This window comes from Dermacentor andersoni, chromosome 1, assembly GCF_023375885.2.
Source record: "Dermacentor andersoni chromosome 1, qqDerAnde1_hic_scaffold, whole genome shotgun sequence".
NCBI lineage: Eukaryota > Metazoa > Arthropoda > Arachnida > Ixodida > Ixodidae > Dermacentor > Dermacentor andersoni.
The window spans coordinates 146,947,248-146,974,192 of NC_092814.1; the positions used below are offsets into that span (position 1 = coordinate 146,947,248).

General features: G+C 47.9%; 1 protein-coding gene and 1 pseudogene across 6 annotated transcripts in view; one reads left to right on the forward strand and one right to left on the reverse strand.

The window, feature by feature from the left end:
- LOC126544873 (N-acetylgalactosamine-6-sulfatase-like) overlaps positions 1 to 26,945 on the forward strand; it is a 46,416-nt gene that overhangs the window by 5,828 nt on the left and 13,643 nt on the right. For 5 of the 6 annotated variants that reach the window (XM_055062130.2, XM_055062132.2, XM_055062133.2 and 2 more), the window contains 6 exons: positions 699 to 842; positions 2,426 to 2,492; positions 3,536 to 3,663; positions 10,130 to 10,266; positions 15,932 to 16,035; positions 20,109 to 20,269. In XM_055062130.2, coding sequence (XP_054918105.1) covers positions 699 to 842; positions 2,426 to 2,492; positions 3,536 to 3,663; positions 10,130 to 10,266; positions 15,932 to 16,035; positions 20,109 to 20,269 — 741 coding nt within the window. The remainder of the gene's footprint in view (positions 1 to 698; positions 843 to 2,425; positions 2,493 to 3,535; positions 3,664 to 10,129; positions 10,267 to 15,931; positions 16,036 to 20,108; positions 20,270 to 26,945) is intronic. The other variant, XM_055062131.2, reaches the window with a different exon arrangement.
- Positions 20,276 to 22,138, reverse strand: LOC129380609 (piggyBac transposable element-derived protein 3-like; annotated as a pseudogene).

The window sequence follows — 26,945 nt, forward strand, 5'->3', positions numbered from 1 at the left end:
AAACACCCTGTATATTCTCACGTTGTAGTGACGGTGAACAACCACAGTAGCACACCGCAAGTTGTGCCCAGCAAAACAAGTAACACTCAGAACAATGGTAGCGGCGAGCACGCTCGTCGATCGTCGGAATCTGATTTACGGGTCAGGCGCGTCGGCTATTTATACTTGACTGATGGACGGTTCCAGCGTAATCGCTGGTGCGGGCACAAGTTCTAGAATGCTTAACACTATTTGCGTCACACATGCGATCTGATTACAAATGGTTCGATGACAACGAAGACAACATGCAGGTAGAGTCGGCTACAAGAATCGGGAATGCTGCGATACACGCAGGCACCCTGCGCCAAGCGATAACGTTTACCACTTGTTAGCTGGTGAAAAGCGGTCACAGAGGGAGAAGATAAACAAATACACGTGACAATATGCATACATGTGCACACTGTATAGTCCTGGCAACAGGTCATCTCTCTTAGGATGACCGACTCGTGTGGAAGAAGGAATAATACTAGCAACTTCAACATGGTAGTTTCAGTGCCTTCTGCTCCGAACTCAGCCATGTGTTCTTTCCTTCTTCTTCTTTTTTTAATATATTGTAAACAACGCTCGAGTTGCGCAGGCGTGATGTCATGTATATGTTGCAAAGCAAAGCGCGTATGCCTGGGAGACCTTACAGTGTCGCACGCCACCCACCCACGCAGGCACCTTGGCCACCAGGAGCAGTATCTACCCCTGAGACACGGCTTCCACGAGTGGATTGGTTCGTCAAACTGCCACTTCGGCCCATACGACAACGTCCACAGGCCGAACATCGCCTTTTTCCGCAATGACTACATGATTGGCAGGTATGTATACATGCAGTCTTGGTATTCAACGGTTATGGATGCGAATGAAATCAGTGGCTACTGCATTGCTGGTTATTGCTCATAGTTGTCGCTGATTGGCACGTATTGAGTTTGTCATTACAGATAGAGAAAAATGTGAATGAAGAAAGGTGCCACACCTTATGATGGGTACAACCGAAAAGATAGATAGATAGATAGATAGATAGATAGATAGATAGATAGATAGATAGATAGATAGATAGATAGATAGATAGATAGATAGATAGATAGATAGATAGATAGATAGATAGATAGATAGATAGATAGATAGATAGATAGATAGATAGATAGATAGATAGATAGATAGATAGATAGATAGATAGATAGATAGATAGATAGATAGATAGATAGATAGATAGATAGATAGATAGATAGATAGATAGATAGATAGATAGATAGATAGATAGAGAAGGTGACAAGGTCCGTACATAAGGGCGTGTAAGTGGCATGCCCATAACACTGACGCTAAATTTCGGCACTTTCTTGGCGAAATCGGAGCACCAAATGAACTAGACTCGATTTCGAGTTACATCCGCAGGGAAGTCAGCTGCCTTCTTTGCGTACGCGATAGGAAGAGAAAGAAAAGACCAATTCCCCCAAGCAGTGCATGCCTTCCGAAGCCGTTCGAAGTGATTTTCACCTTATGGCCGCCTGGAACTATGCTTTTTTCTGGCAGTGTTAGTACAACGATAAACTACATATTGCGAGGGTGCGTGTACTTTATCAAATGACTTTTGCATTGCTTGCTCCTTTTATGGAAATCTTGCTGCTACACGACACATTATTATGAGTGCGGTTATTCACTTTCATTAGAGATCGCTCAAAAAAAAATAAATAGAAAGCACTTAAGTACACGACGCACAGTGAGTGTGCTTTGATCGTTCAGCGGCACGAATGGCAGCCGTCGTGCGTTCTACGTGGCTGGGTTCTTTTCGATTCCAAGGAGTGGCTTAGAATAGTGGCCGGTGGCACTAGCCCGAGCACGCACGGCGAACGCACGCCACCTGAAGCCCTTGCTGCGGGTGAAACCTGCGGGAGGTATCGCGAAGCTGCGACCACCACAGCACTATACGTGAGGGCCTCAAACATTCGTCTCGCGGCTAAAACTGATGGTCAGGGCAAAAACCAGCGAATCCTGATGCCAGACATATTATTGACCAAGGGGGTCGGCCAATGGCATAGGAGCACTTACGAACGAAAAGCTTCGTGAATGCGGCCCCTGGCCTTTGGTTTTGACCGCCACCTGTATCTACACCATTTGCCTGTAAATATTCGTGAAACTTTATCGACTCCTCCTCCAACCCCTTGTCACGCCACTGTACAACTTGGCGAGGAAGGTTTGCATCATTGTATGAAGCGCGATACCTGCCACAAGTTTGAGGCCCCTACTCTTTTCACTCGGCGATTTATCGAGCGAATGATGTCTTGAAAAAATGCCAGAGAATTCCCTAGAAATGCAATAATGCCCACCTCGTCAAAATACGTTGCGCGCCCGCGACTTTCGCGGTTACCGACAATTTTTGTCGTCCTTCATTATACTGCAGGTACTATGAGGACTTGGCGATAAACCTGACAACACTTACGTCGAACCTGACCCAGTTGTACATCAAGGTAGGCATTTTCTCTCTAAATGGGCTCCCTACTCGAGACGTAATTTTCCCGAAACTGAGATGAGTGCTGACCAGTTGGTCAGTTGAGAGCAGTGCCTTTTTCTGTCTCTTTCTTGGGCCATACTGTACGGTTTATTATGAATAGACACCAACTATAGTCGGTCAATGCATTCTGCTGAGACGAGTGTTCTCTGGTGCTTTTCCTCTGGCGGAAGTATTTTATTATTATTATTATTATTATTATTATTATTATTATTATTATTATTATTATTATTATTATTACATTCTGAAAAGGGAAAGAAAGAATTTCCCGTTCTTTGACCACTCACGAGGCATCTGCGCCGTAAGTATATATAATGCCGCGACAACTTGTACAAACTGGACAAGCGCCCACTGACAGAAAACAAGATCCTTGGATACTGGCCTACGCGAACATCAGCGCGATCGGCTATGAAAGCGCTGCTGCGGTAATTGAAAGACGCTGGACTTTCTGACAGATTGTGACTTCACTGTGTGACGCAGGATTGTACGGTGCACTGCATAACACTAGGAACGCCTTTGCGGGCTACGTGACAGTGCCCACAGAAACAGTTTGTGTGTACGTGCGTGTGTGTGTAGTTTTTTTTTAATCCTTCTCTCTCTCACCTATTTCATACCCTTGCCCCTCCCCCAGTACAGAGTAGCTGACCGGAGATAATCTCTGGTTAACCTCCCTGTCTTTCCTTTGCCTTTCTCTCTCTCTCTCTGGTCACATTCAAGTTGCGCGCCCTTCGTATTGGACACTGCGCACGCCGCACCGTGTTGTTGTTCAGCAACAGGCAGCGATCTTCGTGGCACGGGCAGCCGGTTGGACCCGGCTCGCATGCGCCACGCGCACGAGGTGTCACGCGAGAAGAAAGAGGAACACGGTTCGAGGACAGTTTGAGAACGCGACTGCCGCGGATTTCTTCGCGACCGCAGTGACTTTTACTTGTGGGCACAAGTTCACCCTTAATAAATATTGCTGTTTTAGTCACATCGTTACAATATCTGCTTTCTCCGCAGGAGGCGGTGCAGTTCATCGAGAAGCAGGCAGCGCTGCGCCAGCCCTTCTTCCTGTACTGGGCGCCCGACGCCACGCACGCGCCCGTCTACTCGTCCGAGGAGTTCAGAGGACGCAGTCAGAGAGGACCGTAAGTGTTGAAGGAAAGAAAGAAAGTAGAATAGTCGCGCCGGTGTGGCGTTGAAACCGTGTAAGCCACGGAAGGTGAAGAAGGAGTGGATGCCTACAGGGATGAGTGGAAGAGACTCACTAGAAACGGCGACACCATAGAAATGAAATGAGAAATACATGCCGGATTATTTGTCGCTCTATACTTTCACCTGCATGCTCACACCGCCGAGGCACTCTGAAAGGCTTTACCGCGTGGTACAAGGAAGCAAAATAGTCAAGCTTAAACGACGGTTATATATTAGGTACTTCTAATATCCTCTTAAATCGGCTTAAGATTTCGTGCAGCCGGAAGCCGCTCGCATGGGCGTTTAATTCGTTCAGTTGTTTGCAAACATTCGCCATCTGTCTCCTTATTGCAGGAATACATTAAAGAAGCTCGAGTGGACCACGCATCGTGTAGTTTTTGTTGGATATGCGCGCACGGTCGTGTCCCACTAACTACTAAATGATCAAAACTCGAAGCAGCGCGAAGAAGGCGAGGACAGTAAACGAAAGCAAACACAGCAGAACGAGTCGCCTTTGTCGTCCACAACACTCCCGCTAAAATAGCTTCATTTTCACGCGTTCGCTCGCGCTCTGACTGCATGCTCGCTTAGCTAGCACGGCGCTCTCCTTTTACAATTTTTTTTTTGCTAACGTTAGATTTATAAATGCCAACCTCTGGAGGACAATAAACGTTATATATTTAATGTATATTTTATGTAACCATCCGTTGTGTCAATTCAGTGACTATGGCATTGCGCTGCCAAGTTCGAGGTCGCTGGTTCGACCCTAGCCGCATTTCAATGGGGCGAAATGCAAAAAAGCGCTCGTGTGTAGTTAGATTTAGATGCACGGTAAAGAAACCCAGGTGGTCGAAATTAATCCGCAGTTCTGCACTACGGCGACCCTAATAATTATACGGTGGTTTCGTCAGCGTAAGATCGCAGAATTTAATTTGTCTATGTAAAGACATATTTTTTTCATATAACCACAGCCCGTGCGGGCAGGTACAGCCAGAAAACTCGTGACTCAGTCATAAAACAACGCACCGAGTGAATAAATGAGAGCCTATATGCACATTTGGAAAATTGAAGCCCGGGCTCATTCGCAAAGTTTCGCGTTGGTTAAGCGGCATTGAATACAAATTTTAGATCTCGCACAAAATTCTAGTCACTTGGTGTTGCAAACACCAAATTTTTTCTGACAAGGAAAATATTATAATTTTACTGACGAGCGGTTTATCCCGAACATTAAATGCACCACTGTCTATTATGTTTCGCAATCGTCAAGCATGCTTTACACAATTTTTTTTTTTTCAAATAAATCGACGACTTTCTAACGCAAAAAGATTGTTTCTTTAGGTTAGCATAAGACTATTGCTGTTCAACGCACTTTCAGACTACCAACAACGACTCCTAAAGCATAACTTTATCAGCGTTATAAAACTATTATGTTAGAAAGAGAAAGAAAACACCGCAAAGCCTGTGAACATTTAATTGTGCCTTGGTGGGTGTGTTTAGTGTGTGTTAATGTGGCGTTTGTTCAGCGCTCCAGCTACTTGTTCGGTCGAGTTCCAGCAAACCTAAGCATGTCAAATTTTCTTGTTTTGGTTCTAAATACGTATGACGCGTTTATATATAACAAACTATTTTGAAAACGGTGGTCTAAGCAAAGGTCGCCGCTTCTTTTGTTACGCAATAGCATTAATTCTCATCAATGGACGAGCTTCACCCGTGAAATGTGCTCTCTACCCGTGGCAGTTGCAAACAAAGAAAGGGTTATCCTGAGCCGACGAACATGCAGACGCGAGCTTTGTAACGGCGAAAGTAACCAAGTTTAAGTAAAATTATCTTGCAAAGGTCAGCGCTGCAGCGCAAGACTACATAAACCCGCCGTGGTTGCTTATAGTGGCTATGGTGTTGGGCTGCTATAGCACGAGGTCGCGGGATGCAAAAACACCCGTGTATTTAGATTTATGTGCACGTTCAAGAACTCCAGGTGGTCAAGATTAATCCGGAGTTCCCCTACTACGGTGTGCTTCATAATCAGGTTTATGACACGTAATACCCCATAATTTAATTTCTTTCTCTGCATTACTTTGTTTTCTCCCAGTAATTTTGTCCGCCCTTGTATCAGACGTTCCAGATCGCATTTTGTTCCAATGCGGCTAAAGCAGCGCATATGAACTAACGCTCCGCAGTGACCACGCAGTATGCTGAGAATGACATCAGAAGTCTTTCGTGATGTGCTTAACACGCCGGGTAGCAACAAAATGGGAATGTCTGCGGCCGACGGCGGCCGAGCACACACCACGCGCTGCGCAGCCAAACACAGCATTACAGCGCATGCACAGTAGCTGAAGGCCAAGTACTGCAGTTTACCGTAAAAAAAAAAAAAAAAAAAAAAATCGCAGTTTCGCCTGAAAGGCGAAGCATCAATTGCGATAACAAAATAGTGACAGCTATACGAATTAAGGATAGTAGGTTTATCGGCCGTACAAACATGTAAACATAGGCGTAGGTCCGGTTGACATCCCTGCCCCCCCTCTCTCTCTCTTTCTCTCTCTCTCTCTCCACCCTAAGCGTGGTGACGACAGCGACTCGATTTCGCAGGGAATAGTGTCCTAGAATATTCCGTCTATACTGTTCTGCGAACCTGCCGGCTCACACTTCAAATACTCGAGCAGAGCTCATCGGCCGACACCTAGCTTCAACTTGCGTTCACGTAGCGAACCATGTATAGCTAGCGCACGACATTTAGATGGAAGCGAAATGCGAAAACACCCGTGTACTTAGATTTAGGTGCACGTAAAAGAACCCCAGGTGGTCAAAATTTCCGGAGTCCTACCCTACGGCGTGCCTCATAATGAGAAAGTGGTTTTGGCACGTAACACCCCAGATTTTTTTTTTTTTTTTTTTTTTTAGCTAGCGCACGCGCGGAGTTCCCCACTGACGTCACACGCGAGAGGGAGCCACTCAAAGATCCCGGGGCTAATAAGCACCATTACACGATACAGTGCAGCAAAGCAGATCGGTAGCCGCTTCAAGTATATATGTATATAATATATCCAGGCTCAGTGATATTGTCTGTCCTTCTCCGTGTAATTATGTGGCGATTTGAGTCTCCCTTCCAAAATCTGTGGCGCTCGTCCGTTCTTCTCTGTGTGTATGATATGTCAATTTGTGCCCCTCTTCTGAGCGCTGTTTCACTAACTACAGCCTGACAAGAAATACTTTATCCAGACTCGCTCCTCACGAGTGCTCCAATGACCACGCGCGTGGCGCGGGCCTTCTCTATAATAATTATACGATTAGCATTCTTAGCCTACACTAACCCCACTTTGGTGTGCTGCTATCTAACCGCTATCGCATGACTTAAAAACACAAGTCTGACAGTTGGTTTCGAACCAGGTTTCCTCAGCACAGCAGCGCAATGCTCTACCAGTTGGACTATGGATGCACGCCTGGATATTCCATGCACAACACCAAGCTTGATGAAGTTCAGTGTTTGACGGAAGCCCGTCTGGTCGGGATGAAACATGGTTAAAAGGTAAACGAAAACCCGGGGCACTTGGCCGACCAAATAAAGATTTAAAAGAAAGGAAGACGTTTCGGCTCCCACACGGGAGCCTTGTTCATAGGTAAAATAAACAAAGGTATTCGAGCAGCTCGCTTAAATAGTCTTGAACACGTGACGCAGGCAGCGCGCATACACTGACGGCAGATTGCCATCGCTCCTGTTCAGAGTGTGTGGCGTAGTCTGAATCATGAGCGACTCGAGATGAAGGCGTCGAGATAGCCCTTTTTCCCTGGCAAGGACACATGATTTCCCGCTGTCGATTGCGTGGCCGCTTGCAGAGGCATGCTCAGCGAAAGCACTGGATTTCACATTTTCTTTTTTGACGTCATAATTGTGCTGTTTAAGACGCCTTTCAAAGTCACCAGTTTCGCCAATGTACACGTAGTCGCAATCCGCGCATAGGACAACGTACACAACACCTGGGAATTTCTCTTTTGGTAATTTGTCCTTGTCTGGTAATCCGCCCTGTCTGCCCGATGTAAGACTTTCCACACGAGAGCGGGAAAGCATAAACCACACCGGTGGAACATGGGACGTAGGATATCCCGTGCTTGATTTGGCAACCTCGCTCGCTTTCACCGCAAGTACGGGAGCACAACTTAGCAAGCTTGTTCGGCGCACAAAACGCCAGGGAGACACCATGCCTGCCAGCAACTCTCTTGAGTTGATGAGTGACCTTATGAAGATAAGGCACCACCGCAGGTCTGAACGTTTCACGTTAAACGCTTGTCGTCTTTTCGTTTTTTCTTTTCCAAATCAGGGCCTCGGCAACTGCAGTCAGGACCGACGTAGGGAAAACCTGCTGCCAAAAAGTCGGCGCACCTGATCATCGAAGCTATGCTGCATTTTTATGCGCACGCGATCTTTTGAGAGCCGATTCCATACAAGAGGACGCAATTCCTCGTTTTTAAAACTTTGGAATGAGCCGACTTAAACGCCAAGAACTCATTTGGTGCACGTGGTTGGTAAGCTCGACACACATGTCTATCGCGTACCTCGAGCCTAAGGTCCAAAAAACTGCAAAATATTATTATGAGGTAGCTCGTGAGTAAAAAACAAGTCCTTGTCCGTGTTGCTTAAAATCAGTTCAGACCTTATTAACCGTATCCCGGTAGGATGAGTCATGCACTAAAAAACACTAAAAAAATCATCACCTTACCTAAATACTCTTAAACTAGACCTCTCGTTAAAAAACGCAGTCTTAAGACCGTTCTAAGCTAGCTAAAAAAACAACACAGAGAACTGGAGCAACACATGACCCAATACAAATGCCATTGCTTTGTAAAAAAAAGGCTGGTCATTAAAAAACAATAAACGTTACCGTGAGGTAATATCCCAAAAGACCTAAGAAATTTCTCACTGACAGTTCCACATCATTCTGGAACGTAATCGCACCGTTTCCCTCAATGCAAGAATTAACAGAAGACAAAAGTTCACGCTGCGGCACTGAATATAATAAATATTCTATATCGACCGAAAAAAGCATAACCAACATCTTCATTCTCATGGAGAAACTGCACCACTTCATCCGATTTCTTAGTCCGGAAAGGGTCATTCATCGCTAGCAATTTTTAATTTCTTGAAAAAATTAGCTTACGATGTGCTGCCAGCAACCAGACTCATTTATAATGGTTCTGAAAGGTATATCCGGTTTATGCGCCTTTGCAGTAAAAAAATGGTGTAAAACATTTGCCTCTACTTTTTTCTATAGCTTCAGGGAGCGACGTCAGTTCCAGTTTGTTGCCAAATTCTATAAACTTAGTTTTTTGCTATGACCTTGCGTTTCTTAACAGGAACAAAAATTCTTTAACACCGCCTGCAGCCCTTTTTCATTAAGAACGCCCTTTTCAACCACTATAAACCCACCTTCCTTATCAGCCTGCAAAAAGGCACAAATTATTGACCTTCAAAAAAAGACACCGCATTACGAACACGGTCATGCACTCGGCGGTCAGTTCCTTTGGGTGCAGTCTTTTTCCAAACACCCCACGCCTTCAAGCAGGCAACGTTCGTGGTCGTCTTGCTTCGCTTTAGAAGTCACCCATCTATTCATTGCAACCAATTCATGAGCAGGGACACGGGAAGGGACAAAAAAACTGTGGGCCTTTTTCTAGCAAACGGCCAGCATCTTCAGGTAGGTTGATGTTTCCAAGTACCTTGACACTTCTTTCTGAGGGACTTTGTTCTCCACCTGCCCGGTACAGATACCTTAAAAATTCAATTCCACCTAGGAAAGAACGTCTCTAGAAGTCGAAGAGAGGAAATTGCGTCGTGCCGAGGCAGCTCACCGTCGATAAGCTGCTCAACAGAGGAGGCGACCACACCAAATGCGGCAGGTTGAGCGCCAACGCGGCGCTGCAAACGGCGGAGCCGTCCTCCAGCACAAGAGCGAAACAGAGCGTTAATGCTTAGCGCAATACGCGAATCCCTTCAACAGGAGAGCCGAGCCCAGAATGAAAGACGGGTCGCAACCCGCGAAGCCCAGCGCTCTACACAGCGACGGACAACTTCATCGATGACGAGTTTGGTCCTTCATGTAATGTCTGCGGCCGTCTATGATGTGCATCAGACGTCTCAAAGATTCAAGAGAAGTAGGACGTGTCCTATTTCTCGGCACACTGTTCCCTACTATGCGCCATAGGGGACAGTACCGAAGCGATGGAGACGGAATCGGCAAGCCGATAAAGTTGTCAGATTGTCGTCCGCCAAGATGTGTCTTTATTATTATATAGTGGATGGCTACATTGCTTGATTGCTAATCGCATTAATCGAGAGTAATCGTGAGACGAGTTCTACTAACACTTCATTTTTCTTTTATTCATTTGTTTATTTTTCCTTTCTTGCATTTTTTTTCTCGACCACAGCTACGGGGACGCCGTGATGGAGCTGGACCATGGTGTGGGCGTCATATTGGACGCCCTTCGTCGCACAGGGGCAGTAAACAACACTTTTGTCTTCTTCACCTCTGACAACGGAGCAGCGCTGGTCAGCAAAACACAAGGCGAGTATCAGTTAAATAAAATACGCAGCGCGCAGCATCTATATCGCCTGCTATTATTACACTGCGCACACATCGAGTAGCACGAATAGTGGGCGTCCAGGGTATGAAGACGTTGCGCCCATACTAGCAGTATACATTAGCTATAAACCACTTTCCGTCAGTGCGCATCGGTAGCGACGCCATTCTGTGGAACTTCACGGCAATGCACAAGCGTTAACTGAATGGGCAAATTTTTTAGAAAATTATATTTCGAAATGTCGCCCTAGTATCAACAAGTTCCAACTGACAGCATATGCATTTACGGCACTTAGTCGGAACATTGGTGCTGCGTTAAAGCAGTCTTTCATCCAGCCTGATAGACACCCACTCTTACACTAGCGTTCCTACGCCAACTGTATGGTATGTATTTCTTACAGCTGGCGTAGGAACGCCAGTCTGTTTACACGCGCAGGTCTTTGAGAGGCAGCAGGGAGGGAGAGGGAGTGTATGTGCGTGTGCACGTCTTGAGCGTGCGTACGTGTGTGAGCCCGGGTTCGTGTTTGCATGCACGCATTTACGTGCGTGTGCGTGTGTACGTGCATGTTAGTGTATGAGTGCATGCGTGTGTGAATTTATGTGCAGCTCTATGGGTGCGTTTGCGTGCGTGCGTGTGAATGTGTGCGTGCGCGAACGTTTCTGTGGGCGTTTCAGGCATGCATACATGTGTGTGCGTGAGTGTGCGTATGTGTGTATGCGTGTGTTTGTGCGAATAGCATTTCCCTGCTTGCACCTACCCTCGGAGATAAACGGGATATAGACTTTATTTGAACCAACATTTGAATCCACGAGACAAGAAGAAATGACACTGTATTTATAGCATTATGTCTTCCTGAAAGCGAAACCGACGCGCGCGCGCGCGCGCTCGCACACACACACACACACACACACACACACACACACACACACACACACACACACACACACACACACACACACACACACACACACACACACACACACACACACACACACACACACACAAAAACGCCTGTGACGTCATCGCCGCCCTGGATTTCGTCACGATGGCACTATCACGACTAGCATGGCCCCGTGAGAAGCAGCTCTGCAGTTAATCTTCCTTGCCTCGGCGGCAGCGCAATGTCTTGCGGCCAGTGACGCGCTAAATCTGCACCATCATTGCGCCGTGCATCGCTTCTATATGTATACGGCCAATCAAGGTTTCGGAGACTTACGTTTGCTGCTATATTGACGTTACAACTTTAAACTGCTTGCTCTAAAAAAAAAAAACGTGAATGACAATTGACAGCGGACTGGCCGCAAGAAACATGCTCACAGAACCATGCCATTGAGGTCAATATGAGAAAAGGCTGGCCGCGGTCAGATCGACGTTACTGACGATATTTTTCCGCGTCAGTCACGCTTTCAGAGAGAGAGAGAGAAATAAACTTTTATTATCAAGGTTGAGTGGAGTTTTCTTTCCCAGCGGTGTGCGTTTAATTGCACAATATTTGTTTGCATGGCTCTTCCAGGAGCGTGGTTAATAAAAATTTCCTTGCTCAGCTAGATGATTTTGAGGATGTGCTCCAAACTAATCATTTGCTTTAGCCACCCAAAATCAATTATTTAAAAGTTAATTAACGTTGCTTCGTTAAAAAAGCACACTTCTAAACTTACTCAGTTTCCAGAGATTACCACCTGAACACTCGAATGATAGCAAAAATGTGAGCAAGATTTACATCGATCTGTTTTTCTTAATTTGACACTGTTAAGAACACAAACAGGAATATTCATGGTGCAATACCCTTCTCATAAAGCAGGTGCGAACGCTTGGATGCGTTTTGTTGAGGCAAATGAAGTTCATAAACTTTAACGCATGTTCCTATCCGTGCACTTAGGCCTTTACAATGGGCTCCCTTGCATTATACAAAAAAGCAGCTCTGTGCTACGGTATATCACACAAGGTGTGCGAGAACATCTCATTTGATTTCTGAGCGTTGATGGCGTCAGAATTGGTTTCCTTGCGCCATCAGGAATGAAAGCAGCTGCCTGGGGGAAAGCATTGGGTACATCTTTCAGTACTTTGTTGCACATGGGGCAGCGCGGACATGCGCGTTCGAACGAAAAGTACTGAAGTGTTAGAATGGGTGCTTTGGGGCATATATTTTGGCTGTCTAATATTAAGGCCCAACGAAAGAAAGTACCACGATTTTGTGACACTTAATGCTGAAACAAGTGCAGTCATGTGAATTATGAGCTCCGACATAGAGCCCGTGGTTGAAGCGGCCCCTAGACTGCACGGCTACATTGACACACGAAATACTGGTTTAATAAATACCAGTAATCTGAAAGTGTTTAGCTCTTCAATTTCTTGGCATGTCATAGTCACTGTGCCAGTCTTGGGGGTCCGGTCTACCACGCGCACCATGTTTCAGCTAATATTTAAAGCGACTGTACGACAGTTTTCTTCTTCTTTTTTTTTAAAGCTATCGTTAGCGTTAAACACCGTTACAAAGCTATCGCTTGGCTCAAGACGCGCCTGCATGTATTTGAAATTTCCAGACTATTGTTACCGATTCAATAGAGAGTGTTATCTAATCAGATTGCACGCGTGGAGCGAATACTGGCGTACATTCTCGATCACACGCGAGCGCCAGCGAATGCGCTGCAATTAACGATGATTCAAGTCTTATTGGCGGATGCCTTGACCCGTAGATGAGACTCCGACGACGGACGACTTGGCGCGCAGCCATCGTTGTGTTTTGAGTGTTACTTCTTTTCCAGCGCAAGCTCACCTAAGAATGAGTTCGATTTGTGACACATTCTTTTGTAACTCTTTCGTTACGTCAGTACAACGTGACAGTATAGCCGTGCGACATTTTCATTGAATGAGTACTGGGAAATGGACTAAGGCTTTTGTTGCGTGCGCGTTCACACTGTTAACGAAATAGTTTATTATTCACAACAAACATTTTAATCTAAGAAGTTGCAAAAGAGAGCATCCTGGACATTAACAGGCAGTCTCAAGCATGAAAAAAATTATTGCCTATTTTTCAGTTTTCATCTGATGGCAGGGCAGGAAAATTCAATAAAAATGTCCTTAGGATAATTAAAAGCCTATCCGCTTGAAAAGGTCTCATCATCCGAGTGCCGACTTGAAAGTGCTTCTACGAGGGTCGTTCCGAAACTAAGTTTCGTCATTTATTTTCCGAGCGTGAAAGCAGCCCGCGAATACATGCAAAGTGCCTCGAGCGGCCAGTCACGCGGGAATTTCGCGTGCAACGCTGGGAAAAATCATTTTTATGTATCACGTATCGAGCAACTGAAAGTTGTATCGGGAGTGTTTTATGTCGCTCTACAATTTTCTCATTGACACTTCTAATCTAATTATAATATTTGAGAAATTGAGAATCAATGAATACTGATTATCTAATTAGGCGGAAGGAAAAAAATGAGTATCTCCAAGCGACAGCAAACAACATTACTTTGGTCCTGTCCAGCTACGTGGCATTCGCATATCTTTAAACTCTGGCTAAAGTTAGCTGGGACACCCTGTATACTTGCCGTTCGAAGAAAACGACACTCTCTGCAGAATGGTTCAAGAAGCCGGACGCTATATTAATTCTCAGAGGGTTACAAGCAGATTGTTGAATCGCAAGGACTATAAAGACGGCATCATTAAGAAGTGTGCAATGGAAGTCGGTGGTAACTCGATTAGGCAGGATACCAGTAAACTATCGCAGGCGACGAAAGATCTGATCAAGAAACGCCAATGTATGAAAGCCTCTAACCCTACAGCTAGAATAGAACTGGCAGAACTTTCGAAGTTAATCAACAAGCGTAAGACAGCTGACATAAGGAAGTATAATATGGATAGAATTGAACATGCTCTCAGGAACGGCGGAAGCCTAAAAACAGTGAAGAAGAAACTAGGAATTGGCAAGAATCAGATGTATGCGTTAAGAGACAAAGCCGGCAATATCATTACTAATATGGATGAGATAGTTCAAGTGGCTGAGGAGTTCTATAGAGATTTATACAGTACCAGTGGCACCCACGACGATAATGGAAGAGAAAATAGTCTAGAGGAATTCGAAGTCCCAAAGGTAACGCCGGAAGAAGTAAAGAAAGCCTTGGGAGAAATGCAAAGGGGGAAGGCAGCTGGGGAGGATCAGGTAACAGCAGATTTGTTGAAGGATGGTGGGCAGATTGTTCTAGAGAAACTGGCCACCCTGTATACGCAATGCCTCATGACGTCGAGCGTACCGGAATCTTGGAAGAACGCTAACATAATCCTAATCCATAAGAAAGGGGACGCCAAAGACTTGAAAAATTATAGACCGATCAGCTTACTGTCCGTTGCCTACAAAATATTTACTAAGGTAATCGCAAATAGAATCAGGAACACCTTAGACTTCTGTCAAGCAAAGGACCAGGCAGGATTCCGTAAAGGCTACTCAACAATAGATCATATTCACACTATCAATCAGGTGATAGAGAAATGTGCGGAATATAACCAACCCTTATATATAGCTTTCATTGATTATGAGAAAGCGTTTGATTCTGTCGAAACCTCAGCAGTCATGGAGGCATTAAGGAATCAGGGTGTAGACGAGCCGTATGTAAAAATACTGAAAAATATCTATAGCGGCTCCACAGCCACCGTAGTCCTCCATAAAGAAAGCAACAAAATCCCAATAAAGAAAGGCGTCAGGCAGGGAGATACGATCTCTCCAATGCTATTCACAGCGTGTTTACAGGAGGTATTCAGAGACCTGGATTGGGAAGAATTGGGGATAAAAATTAATGGAGAATACCTTAGTAACTTGCGATTCGCTGATGATATTGCCTTGCTTAGTAACTCAGGGGACCAATTGCAATGCATGCTCACTGACCTGGAGAGGCAAAGCAGAAGAGTGGGTCTAAAAATTAATCTGCAGAAAACTAAAGTAATGTTTAACAGTCTCGGAAGAGAACAGCAATTTACAATAGGCAGCGAGGCACTGGAAGTCGTAAGGGAATACATCTACTTAGGGCAGGTAGTGACGGCGGATCCGGATCATGAGACGGAAATAATCAGAAGAATAAGAATGGGCTGGGGTGCGTTTGGCAGGCATTCTCAGATCATGAACAGCAGGTTGCCATTATCCCTCAAGAGAAAAGTGTATAATAGCTGTGTCTTACCAGTACTCACCTACGGGGCAGAAACCTGGAGGCTTACGAAAAGGGTTCTACTCAAATTGGGGACGACGCAACGAGCTATGGAAAGAAGAATGATAGGTGTAACGTTAAGGGATAAGAAAAGACCAGATTGGGTGAGGGAACAAACGCGAGTTAATGACATCTTAGTTGAAATCAAGAAAAAGAAATGGGCATGGGCAGGACATGTAATGAGGAGGGAAGATAACCGATGGTCATTAAGGGTTACGGACTGGATCCCAAGGGAAGGGAAGCGTAGCAGGGGGCGGCAGAAAGTTAGGTGGGCGGATGAGATTAAGAAGTTTGCAGGGACGGCATGGCCGCAATTAGTACATGACCGGGGTTGTTGGAGAAGTATGGGAGAGGCCTTTGCCCTGCAGTGGGCGTAACCAGGCTGATGATGATGATGATGATGATCGCGTGTGCCTCTTAAATGTCGACACCGACTGGACTGCCTCTCGTCGTGCAGGAGGCAGCAATGGGCCTTTTCTGTGCGGCAAGCAGACAACTTTCGAAGGGGGCCTGCGGGAGCCCGCTATCGCCTGGTGGCCCGGCACGATTCCGGCGGGAAAGGTGAGCTTCTCTGCTTGCTGCTCGCGGATGGGCGCGTCGAGTCAGTGAAGAGTTCAGCGAAAGACCTGCTGATGCCTCTGCACTGCCTGAACCCATGGTGACGCATGAAAGCGCGTGCGCCTCAGGTGTCGCATTGAAGTAAACATTTAAATTGATTGATACCTAGGTTTCAGCGTTTTCAACTTTTATTTGCCCGGAACTCGGGGGCACGTACTTTTCCAACGTATTTTTATTTTCGGTATTAACTTTAATACGTAAATTATTTATTCATTTTCTTTCTTTTCGGTGGATTAATTTTTCTAGAACTTTCACTAAGGCTGTTTTCGATTGATAAATTTTCACGCCGAACTCACGGTTTTTTTCTTTGTTTGTTTATATGAATATCTGGTTCATCAATTTTGTTCAAGTTTGTTGTATGATTGCACATCGCGCTTTTCAACACTGTGGCCAGATCCAGTACACAGAATAACAGTTTTCGACAAGGGCACAACGCCATATGGCGATGTGACTATGTGGGAATTTAGGGAATGCATTTGACATTCGAGCCCATATTACAGCGAAGCTGTTAAGGGCTACTTTCCTCACTATCCTGTCCGCGTGTTAAAAAAAAAAAGTATCAGCATTAGCATTGGCTCCAGCGAAGTTTTCTTCCCCAGCAAGCTCCTTGGCGCTACCACGCGAACGCGCTCGTGCCACTTAATTATTTATTAAGAAACACGAAGACATAACCAATAATTGAGAAATACTTTAATGAACTGTCGGGATTTACCCAGCGATAAACACCGGGGCTGCACGTTTAAGCTTCGCTAGTTAACCATCTGTACGGAGTGAGTAAGTGAGTCAAGAAACCTTATTGCAGGTCCGGCGAGGACGCGAACTCGTCGCGCACCCGACTAATCCCACGTCGGGACCGGCAGGTCTAGCCCACTGACCCGTTCGTAGGCACGCCGGACAGCCAAAATTTGCTTGGGGCTACGCAGAAGCGACTCCCACTCCTCCTTGATGAACTTGGGTTATCTCGATCCGCACTCCCAGAGCATGTGTGCTAGAGTGGAGGTCTGTCCGCAGGACGGGCAGGCGTCGTCGCGATATACGTCGGTGTAAGCCTCGTGGAGAACGGACAGACACGGTTAAGTGCTGGTCTGTAGAAGTCTAAGCGAAACGGCTTTCGCCCTATTCAACTAGGGGTGAGGGGGTGAAAAGACCCTTCTAGACATGTAGAAGAATTTCATAACCTCTTTGTGAGTAGTGGAAGCGTCCCTGTGGCCGTAGGGAGGAGGGGAGTCGGCGCTCCTTATAGAGGAAGTGTGGTCGGTGAGGTCACGCGCAGCGTCGTGAACAGACTCATTGAGGTTCGGGGGTGCGCCATCGACCGGCCCTACGTGAGCGGGAAACCAGTGAATCGAATGATGCGTGAGGGCATATGGACTCGAGCCGCTAAGACGACGAGCAGCTTGCTTCGCGATGCAACCCTTCTGAAAAGCCCTAACTGCCGTTTTGGAATCGCTATAGATCTCGGACCCACGACCGTCTAGCAGGGCGAGGGCGATGGCGGCTTGCTCGGCGACTCCGGGGTTTGAAGTGCGAATCGAGGCGCTATTGGAAATCTTGCCACTGGAGTCGACCATAACGATGGCAAAGGTCGTCCAATCACTGTACTCCGCGGCGTCGACGAAGCTTGCTCTAATGTCTTGTTGCTTGATCTGTTTGAGGATGGCTGCTGCTCTGGCCTTGCGTCTGCCCTCGTTGTGGACGGGATGGACGCTTCGGGGTACAGGGGCCAGTTCGAACTTTTATCGAATGCACCTAGGAATCGGGGTACTGACCATCGGGAATCCCGCAGGGTGGTAACCCAGCTCTTCGAGGATGCCTTTACCTGCCGCTGTGGTAGTCAGGCGAGTGAGTTTCGCGCGTTCTTGGGCTTCGGCAATCTCCTCGGCGGTGTTATGTACCCCAGCTTGAGGAGATCCTCGGTATGGGTCCTGATGGGTAGCCCGAGAGCCCTCTTGACTACTTTGCGGATGAGAGCGTTGAGCTTGTCTCGCTCCGCTCTGAGCCAGTTGTGCATAGAAATCTTATACGTGAAGTGGCATAGTACGAGATCAGCCTGAGGAGATTGTTTTCCTTCATGCCTCGGTGACGGCTTGCGATTCTGCGAACGAGGCGAAACCGTTGTCCGTCTTTGCAATGATCTTGCGGAGAGCCGTTCCGTTGAATTCGACAAACATGCCCTGGACCCGGATAACGTCGACCCTTGATATCCCCCCTCCCCCCCCCCCCCCCCCCCCCGCCGTCACAAGTGCGAAAACTGATGCTGCTTTCGGAGACTGGCTTCCACTCTTTGGGTCTGCCTCCCTTCTCTTTTCTGTAAAGCAGAGAAGCTCCGACTTGGCGGGGAGCATCGAAGCCCGGTGGGGCGTAGATACTCCTCGATCGCGCTGATCGTGTAGCGGCGCGGCGATGGAGCTGCGCACCACCCCCGCAGCCATAAACAACTCCGCGGGGCGTCCCGCGGGCCTCCCGTAAGCGGACCTTCGCGAGTGTTGGACACCAGGCACACGGACACATGATCCGACTCACTGTGCCGAAGGTCGTGCGCGAGCTCCCTTTTCTTATTATTTTGTTTACTGCTTTCCTTTCGCACTAGGTCCGCGCACCGCACTTCTCTATGCTCCTTTCCCTTCTTTTCTCCTCTCTCTCTCTAAAGCCCTCGCCACTTCCGGCGCGCTGCGCGCGCCCGCTCAATTCTCTCTTTAGACAGAATAAACTAGGCCTTGTTACCGAAAAGACGTGTGTCCGTCTCGTTTACCACGGCTCTACAATCGCCTCCTGCATGGCTTCTTCGACTCTTCCCTCGCAGCCGGAGCACCAGATGGTGGTGTCATCGGCGTAGATGGTGTGCTTGACGTCCTCGACGCGTGCCAACCTCTCGGAAAGACCAATCATACAGATGTTAAACAGTGTGTGGGAGATGACAACGCCTTAAGGAGTGTCCCACCCTCCGAGGGGCACATCTTCAGAGCGGATGTCTCCAATGCGAAGCTTGGCCTTCCTGTTCGTTAGAAAAGAGCTGACGTAGCTGTGGAATCTGTAATCGAGACCCAGGTCTGAAATGGTCTTGACGATGAAGGTGTGGAGCACGTTGTCGAAAGCCTTCTCAAGGTTCAGACCGAGCAGAGCCTTACGTCTCTGGAACGGCCATCCACGATCTGATGCTTGATTAGTTTCATGGCATCCTGCGTCGAGAGTCCGGCGCGGAAGCCGATCATGTTGTACGTGTAAATCTCGTTGTCTTCGAGGTACCCGTTGAGCTTGTTGAGGTCCATGACCTTGCCGCTCCATGACCTTGCCGACGCAGGAGGTTAGAGAAACCGGCCTGACACATGCGGTACCGACACATCCACATTGAAATCACCGACGACAACATGGGTAGTGTCATCGCAGCTAATTTACACAAAGTGAGTAGTCACGAACCTTACGGGACTATGAGCCAGTGCATTTTTTTCTTGCTTACGGGGGTATGGGCCATTGCTCACGGGAGTATAAGCCATTGATGATGACAGTTTTCGACATGCTGTTCTGTATGTTGTATGCGTGATTAGAAAGAATTTAAGCACTGCTCGCTTCACTTTGCTGTGTGCTTGTAGCCTCTGCCTTACGGGGCTATGAGCCATTACATTTTTTGCTCGCTTACGGGAGTATGAATGCTTACGGGGGTATGAGCCATTGATGATGATAGTTTTTGTTCACGGAGAACAAAAATGCACGGTAACTTAGCCATATACAGCTTCGCTGTAAAGGTGTTTGAATTTAAAAAAGTAACACCGTATACTGACAATGCTTCATGCTTTTACCTAGACACTTCCTTACTTAGTTACACAGCTGAACAATAATGACTTGTTGCGTGCCGTAAATCTGATGTCATGAGGTTTCGTTGACCACGCTTTTCACACGGCACTGTATGGCAGTTGTACAAGTCAGATCTATCCGAAGGTGCAAAGTTGGGAAAGCAACTCGTTGTGCCACTTCGGGTAGAGTCGACGACAGCGGTAAGTCCATGATGTGACCTGTAGCAGGTCAGCGGAGTAGCAGCCACCGTGCTTGACCTTCTGCCGACGTTGTGCGAGCTTGCCGGTGTGGCGTTGCCCCCGTCTCTGGTCCTAGACGGCTCCAGCCTGACACACCTGCTGCTCGCGGAATCGTCGTTGGATGGCACGCACTTCCAGCCCAACAGGTATATACAATACATCCCATAGTGCCCATAGTGCACTGTGTAGATGAAGGCACGAGCGAACTGAAGCTGCATGTTCCCTGCAAGTACAGTCGGCGTCACCTTTGTGTAGAGCGCGGGAACGGCGGCCGCCGAGCCTTTCTGGAGGCAGCCAGCGACGTCTAACGGTAGCTACTGGGCTCGAGATAAGTGCCTGGCATAGAGTTAGTAGAGTGCCTGGGCCCTCGCGGCCGACGCATATAATCTCGGGCCCAGCCACTACCGTTAAACGTCGCTGGCTGGCTGCGGAGCGCACTGGCGGCTGCCTTTTCCGCGCTCTACACAAGGAGAACGCCAACTGTACATGTCTGGCGCCTGCGTTAAACCGCCCATATGGCTGTCGCGGAGGCCGACACGGTTGAGCGTTAGGATCTCGGAAAAATATATTGGCTCCGTCTGTAGCAACGGATATGCCGTTACGCCGCTGAGCAATGCACTGTCCGGCATGGTGGCTGCATGCAGAATGAAAAAAAAAAAAAGACCACTGGTGCATTGGAATGTTGGCGCGCGTATACCCTTTACTGCACATTTTTTTCTTTTGCCATAAAATTATTAATGTCGTTGCAGGGAACCATAACAACAGCTGTACTAACAAAAAAAATACCTTCAGTGGACTTTAACAGTTTGTATTGGCAGAAAAAGGGTACGTTGCATATTTGCAACAACGTGCACATAAAGAAAAGGTTGAGGAAAGCCCGGCTTATTGTGTTTCAAACTAACATTTATTTGCATGACAATCAGCAAGTGGGAACACATCGTACAATAGAAGGCTTTTTCACTTGCTTGCTTGAAAAGGTTGGTTCTATACCTTGAGCAGTAATCGGTAAGTAATGAGAAACGGTGGACTCATTTTGTAGTGTGATATACACAAAAAAGCAATTGCTCTTGTTTGTGGAACAGAGATGCACTCCACACTTAACACAGTAGCTCATGGAGATTCCTGTGCAGCCAGGAAGCTGGCAGCGCTGCCGCTTCTTGCTCCAAAGAACCCAGTGACCAACCTGAGGAAAGAAATGAAAATAATGAGCACTGAAACAAAGCTTCGTAGATGAGAAATAATACATGATCTAGCCTGACATCCTGAGTTGGAGTTGATGGTCCCTTTTTTTTCTTCTCATCACAGGCTTGTTCTATTGACTCATTGCTAGGCCTTCCTCGCTTTTTCAGCGCCGTCTTCCCAGCCTTGCAGAGTGATGCAGCCAGGTCCATCCTGAACTCAGCCAACGGAAGTAGCCTTTCAGTGTACTGATCGCGTTTTTTCATGATGTTCCTCTTGTAAAGCCACCAAGCATTTACAGCTGTCAAGTCAAGGATGTGCAGAAAAACACGAAAATAATATCTTTTCGACTTTCGGTAGGGACGGTAAATGGAGATGACGGAGTTCAAAAGGTCGACGCCTCCCATGTTCTTGTAGATGGTGATCACTGCAGGGCATGGTATCTTACTCTGTACTTTTTTTTGACGATTATACCTTGATGCACTTGTAGCAGGCTGCGTTCCAACAAAGTAGGAGAGCAAAGTCAATGCTCGGGTATCTTGCTACCTTGTGCATGACAGTTCAATTCCATCCACAACTGCAACCCTCTCTTCAAAATGTCCTCTTCCTTTTAGAGCGCAGCTCTTTGGCGTCCGTTCCTGGGTTTCGCGTCGTCGTCGGCGTTGTCGTCGGCCTCGTAACCAGCTCCGCCCCCCTTTCATCCCCCCAGCGCTAGCAGCGACCGACTGATACCGCTGGATGCCGCTGACGCCGCTAGAGAGTCAAGATAACGTGACTGCATAGAACACCGTCGCCGCCATGCAGAAAGAGGAGGAAAGGGTCCCCCCCCCCCCCTGTTCTTGTGTGGCGGATAGGGTGCTCTTCAGTTGCCGACGCGCCGGTTATTTCACGTAGGCCCCGGCACGTCGACGAATACGTGACCACCTTCCCACGGCTAGACCTGGTTCTTAGCGCTGCGGAAGCGAGGGTATCATATTGTTTGTGCCGGCATCGGCGGCGTTGTCCCTGAAACCAACTCCGCAGCTGGGGTTGACTCACTATCGGCGTCAGCGGCATCAGTCAGTCACTGCTATCTCTTCCCTCCTCCCTTTATCGTGTTGTCCGCTTGCTGCGCGCGCTTCTGCCCCCATCGTTTGCCGCTGGGTGTACACGCCGCCCCCCTCCCCCCTCTTCCTGCGAGTCTCCGGTTGTCAAAGCGCCGGCTCGAACTTAATTCCTTTCTTCGCTCCTCCTCCAATGCAACCCCTGTGCGGTGGCAATCAGAGAGCCAGATCGGTGGCGGCGGATCTGTATATGTGCACCGCCCGAGCCGAAATTGCCGCTGCCGTTCGCCCTGTGCGGTGGCAATCAGAGAGCCAGATCGGTGGCGGCGGATCTGTATATGTGCACCGCCCGAGCCGAAATTGCCGCTGCCGTTCGCCACTGCGAAATTATCTGCCAGTTCTTTCTGAGCCATGAGCGAGACGACCGATGGAAGTCCTCCGTCTGCTGCTGCTGCTGCTGCTAAACGAGCTGCCAGAGCAGAGGCCCAGCGCCGTCGCCGTCAGAATCCAGAGGTGCGTGCCGCCGAAGCAGAAGCTTACCGTCGCCGCCGTCGAGATGATCCAGGAGTACTCACGAAAGACGTCGTGCACTTCCTGCAACTCGCATTAACCGTCCATCGATCCACACCGATGTTAGTAGTGGGGGACTTTAATGTTGACATAAAGACAAACAGCAATTTCCTAACACTTATGCGGGAGAACATCCCGTTCCTCTCGCTCGTAACGCGTCCCACGGCTGTGACAACCTCGCGAGGCACTTGTATAGATCTCGTCTTTGAGAATCAAGCATTGGTGTACCAAGTCGAACATATATCAGTCTATTTCTCCGACCACAAAGCTTCCTTCATGACTGTCAAGAACTGTTAGTGGAGTCTTTGTTAAAGGAATACGTGTGAAAAATAAAAAAAAAATTCTGTGATAGCGCATACATGTGTTGCTCGATTTCTTTGCCTCAATCTATCGAAAAGGTGAAACAGCTTATTTGCTGCGCTCAAATTTCGCATTAGGAAGTAACGTAATCGTCGGTAATTTTTTTTTTCATTTCCTGCTCGCTAGGAAGGCTCACTGCAGGGACCCGGTTTGTCCGCACAGTACCAATGCAGTGTACAGTCTTTTTCTAGGTACACCTGCAAAGTTGGGCAGTTGAAATATTAGAACGACAGAAAGCTGAGCTAGTTGGTAATGATTCATTATGCAAAAAAGAGGTGAGGCGTGCAGACAGGACATAAGAGTAGAGAAGTGGACAACACGAACGCCCACTATCAACTGAAGGGAGCACTGAGGCGAAAAAAGAAAGAAGACACAAAACTCATCTGCGCAAGCTCAGGAATGGTATGACCACGTGTCAGTCGGGTACATGTGCGAGTTGAAATAGTTGTCGAAGTACACTTTGTGGTGTACGCCTCTCGGAATCATTCTACTCAAGCGAACAACAACATTTTCACTCGCTCCACAGTCAGGCTCTCCTAAACGTAAGAGAAGCAGAGCGAAGGGGTCGCCCCGCATACATTCTGACAGATTCACAGGCCGCCTGTCGGTTATACCTCAGAGGCACACTTCCCAGGTGCGTCACTGATATCCTGGGCCCCGGATTGACTGAGGACCATGCCGTCGCCTGGTGCCCGGGGCACACGGGCCTGGGGGGCAACGAGGAGGCGAACTGCGTAGCTCGAGGACTTGCTGGCCGAGCTGCAGAACCCTCCTCGGGACCCCCTTCAGATTACCATGAGGAAACCATCACTGGCAGGCAGATTTTGGAGTACCAGCGCCTTACCAGACGGAAGTGCGCTCCTCCACATCCCAACTTAAGCAGCCAACAAGCCAGGGACTGGCGCCGCCTTCAAACAAACACATACCCGCACATATCGAGACTGCACGCAATCTTTCCAGAGGTATACACAACAGGGATATGTCCGTGGTGTAACGACCACACAGCCACACTGACACACATTACTTACCAGTGTACGGAGCGCCCAGCCCAGGCAGTATCTAGGCTGGTGAGCTCATCACAAACACTCACGACGTGGTCTTGGGAGGCACGGCTTTCCGAGCTGGCACTGGGAAGCCAACTGGCGACCCTGGACCAGGCCCGGCGAGCCGCTACGGCCAGTGGGGCTCTACAAGAAGGCTCCACCCGAGATTAACCCCACGGAGTTCCTTCGTACAATAAAAAGTTTATTCTCTCTCTCTCCTAAACGTCCTAGCGCCGAGTTCTCCTGTCTGGTATACACCTCCAATTTGTAGGAGAAGCCGCTTACACCGGAGAGCACGAAAACATTGTAATCCCATTTTTGGGGCTTCTTGGGACAGTACTGCTTGAGGGAGCTGCTACCTTTGAAGGGTCTGATCTGTTCGTCAATAGACAGATTCTCTTCAAGAGGCACAAGCGACAACTGATCATTGATGGTATCAATGAGAGGACGCATTTTCGTAAGCCGATCTCTTCCTGGCGCGTCCTTTGGGCCGGGAGTACTATTGTCAATGAAGTGGGTGTTATGCTTCAGTTTTTCAAAGCCCACAGGAAAGTTGTCAGCCACTTGGCTAACCCTGGTTTCTGAACTCCAGTAGCACCTCGACTTCCTCATTTGAGTGATCGACATCCACATGCGGCACGTCCCAATAAGCACTTCCATATCTTCTGCGGTGGTACAAAGGGACTGACTCACGTCTTTCTGAAGCGCATACAAATTGCTCTGATCTGCAAATAGCTAAATCAGCGAGCCGTGGAAGAGAAACTTGAAGTATTGGAATGGTGTCTCTAGTTGTGAAATTTACTCTTGGAGTTCACTTTGTCTGGAGAACTGAACTGTCTCTGGATCTCTCACTAGATTCGCCTTCTTCGAAATGATCCTTCTCTTAGCTTGTATAAAGCGGTGGTCAGGTGTTGCGCCATTTGCTGTACCTTCGTCCTCATCGGAGCATGCACTCGACTCGCTTGTGCTGTCACTTAGCTTTTCGAGATCAGTTTGAACATCTGCAGCCCAAACAGACAGCGATATACAGGGAATAAAATAGGCGGTAAAACAAAGCGAAATGCAGATAGAGAAAGCAAGGTGCCTCTGTATATTGAAAGACGGAACCACTATGCACGGTGTCTTCGGGTTATAACCAAAAATTTAAAACGCAGGAGCACAGATATAAGGGTGAAGCCGTAACGATGCGATACAGCAGCGCGCGCACACACACACCCTGATAAAAAAATTCGGGCATTCCACCAGGCAACACATTTCACACACGATAAATCCAAACAGACTTACACTCGGGGTCGTCGTCACTCCCGGAAAGTTCATTGTCTTGGCTATCTGACGGAATTGCTCGGCAATAAAAGCGTTGAAAGGTTCATTTCTAGTTTGAGAACAAAAAACAAACCCAGTGAGCACGTTGTTGCAAATACGCAACGTAGTAACTTTCCGTCGTGAGAAGCAAACTATTGCGAGAAAAAAAATGTTTTTTGCCATCTAAACGATTAGGAGGATGTATTACACAGCTTAACATTTTTTTAACAGGTTATTCCGTTGAGAAAGGCATTTATAACTGTCAAAACTTACCTGTATAGCTACGTGCTGGCGCGAGCAGCGTCCACCATGTTTGTTTGGCAATAATTGCGCAGAATGAACACAGAGGGCAGAGAATGAAGGTGCCTTTTTCAAACTATTGTTGCAGAAATGCAACATCATGTACAGGAAGAACCAACTGAACTTAGATTTTGTTATTATGGCCGTTTATCGGTATGTTGCATATATGCAACAAGGTGCAGTAGCAACAAGTAGCAACATATGCAACAAGGGCGCCCGGCGCCCGGTGGATCAAAATGAATCCAGAACTTCAAACTTCGCCGTCACCCCCTGCGCAGCCTCGGAGCCCCTGCGCTGCCTTTTTTATTGTGATAGTTATATGGACACTCCAAGCGAATTTTAGCCGTCGTCGTCGCCGTGAGGTTCCGCGTAAAGTGCAAGTTCGATAAGATCACGCCTCGCGCGCCGCATGTTATGGGTGCGTGGGGAAGCGTGCCAGGGTGAGGCGAGAGGGATGGCAGCTTGATACGCGCTGTCATACCGCGCGCCCAATGTTGAAGGTCCCGTTACAAAGCATGTGCAAGGGGGAAGGGGGTGAGTTGAGCGTGCGGCAATGTGACCAAGCGCGCGCTAGGGGATGGGGGCGGTAGGGCGGGCGTCTCCTCCTCTAACCCGGCCGTGGCTACGCATGCCTGCCCGCGCAGGTAATCTGCGGCGGGTGCAAATAGTGAGAGAGCCGAGATGGCTAGTTGCTTCCGCGCGCAGTCTTGCCGCGCGCCCAGAGTTGGAGGTCGCGTAGTTTTAAGTTTCAGAGACACGTTGAAGCGAGAGGCAACACGACGCGTCCCCTGCCCGCTTCCGGGGCTCTTCATGACGCCAGCGTTGTGACAGCGAGCGTTCAAGTGCGATGTGTTCATGCATGCATGTGTACGGGTGATACCATGCTTAATCTAATTAATAAGCAAAGTTTTACTACAACTTACACGGCCGATAAAACTACGAACCTCACTTCGTGAATTTGTCTAATACCTTGCTATCGCCGCCACTGCTTCGCCTTTCGGGCGATAATGCCTATTTCTAAATTA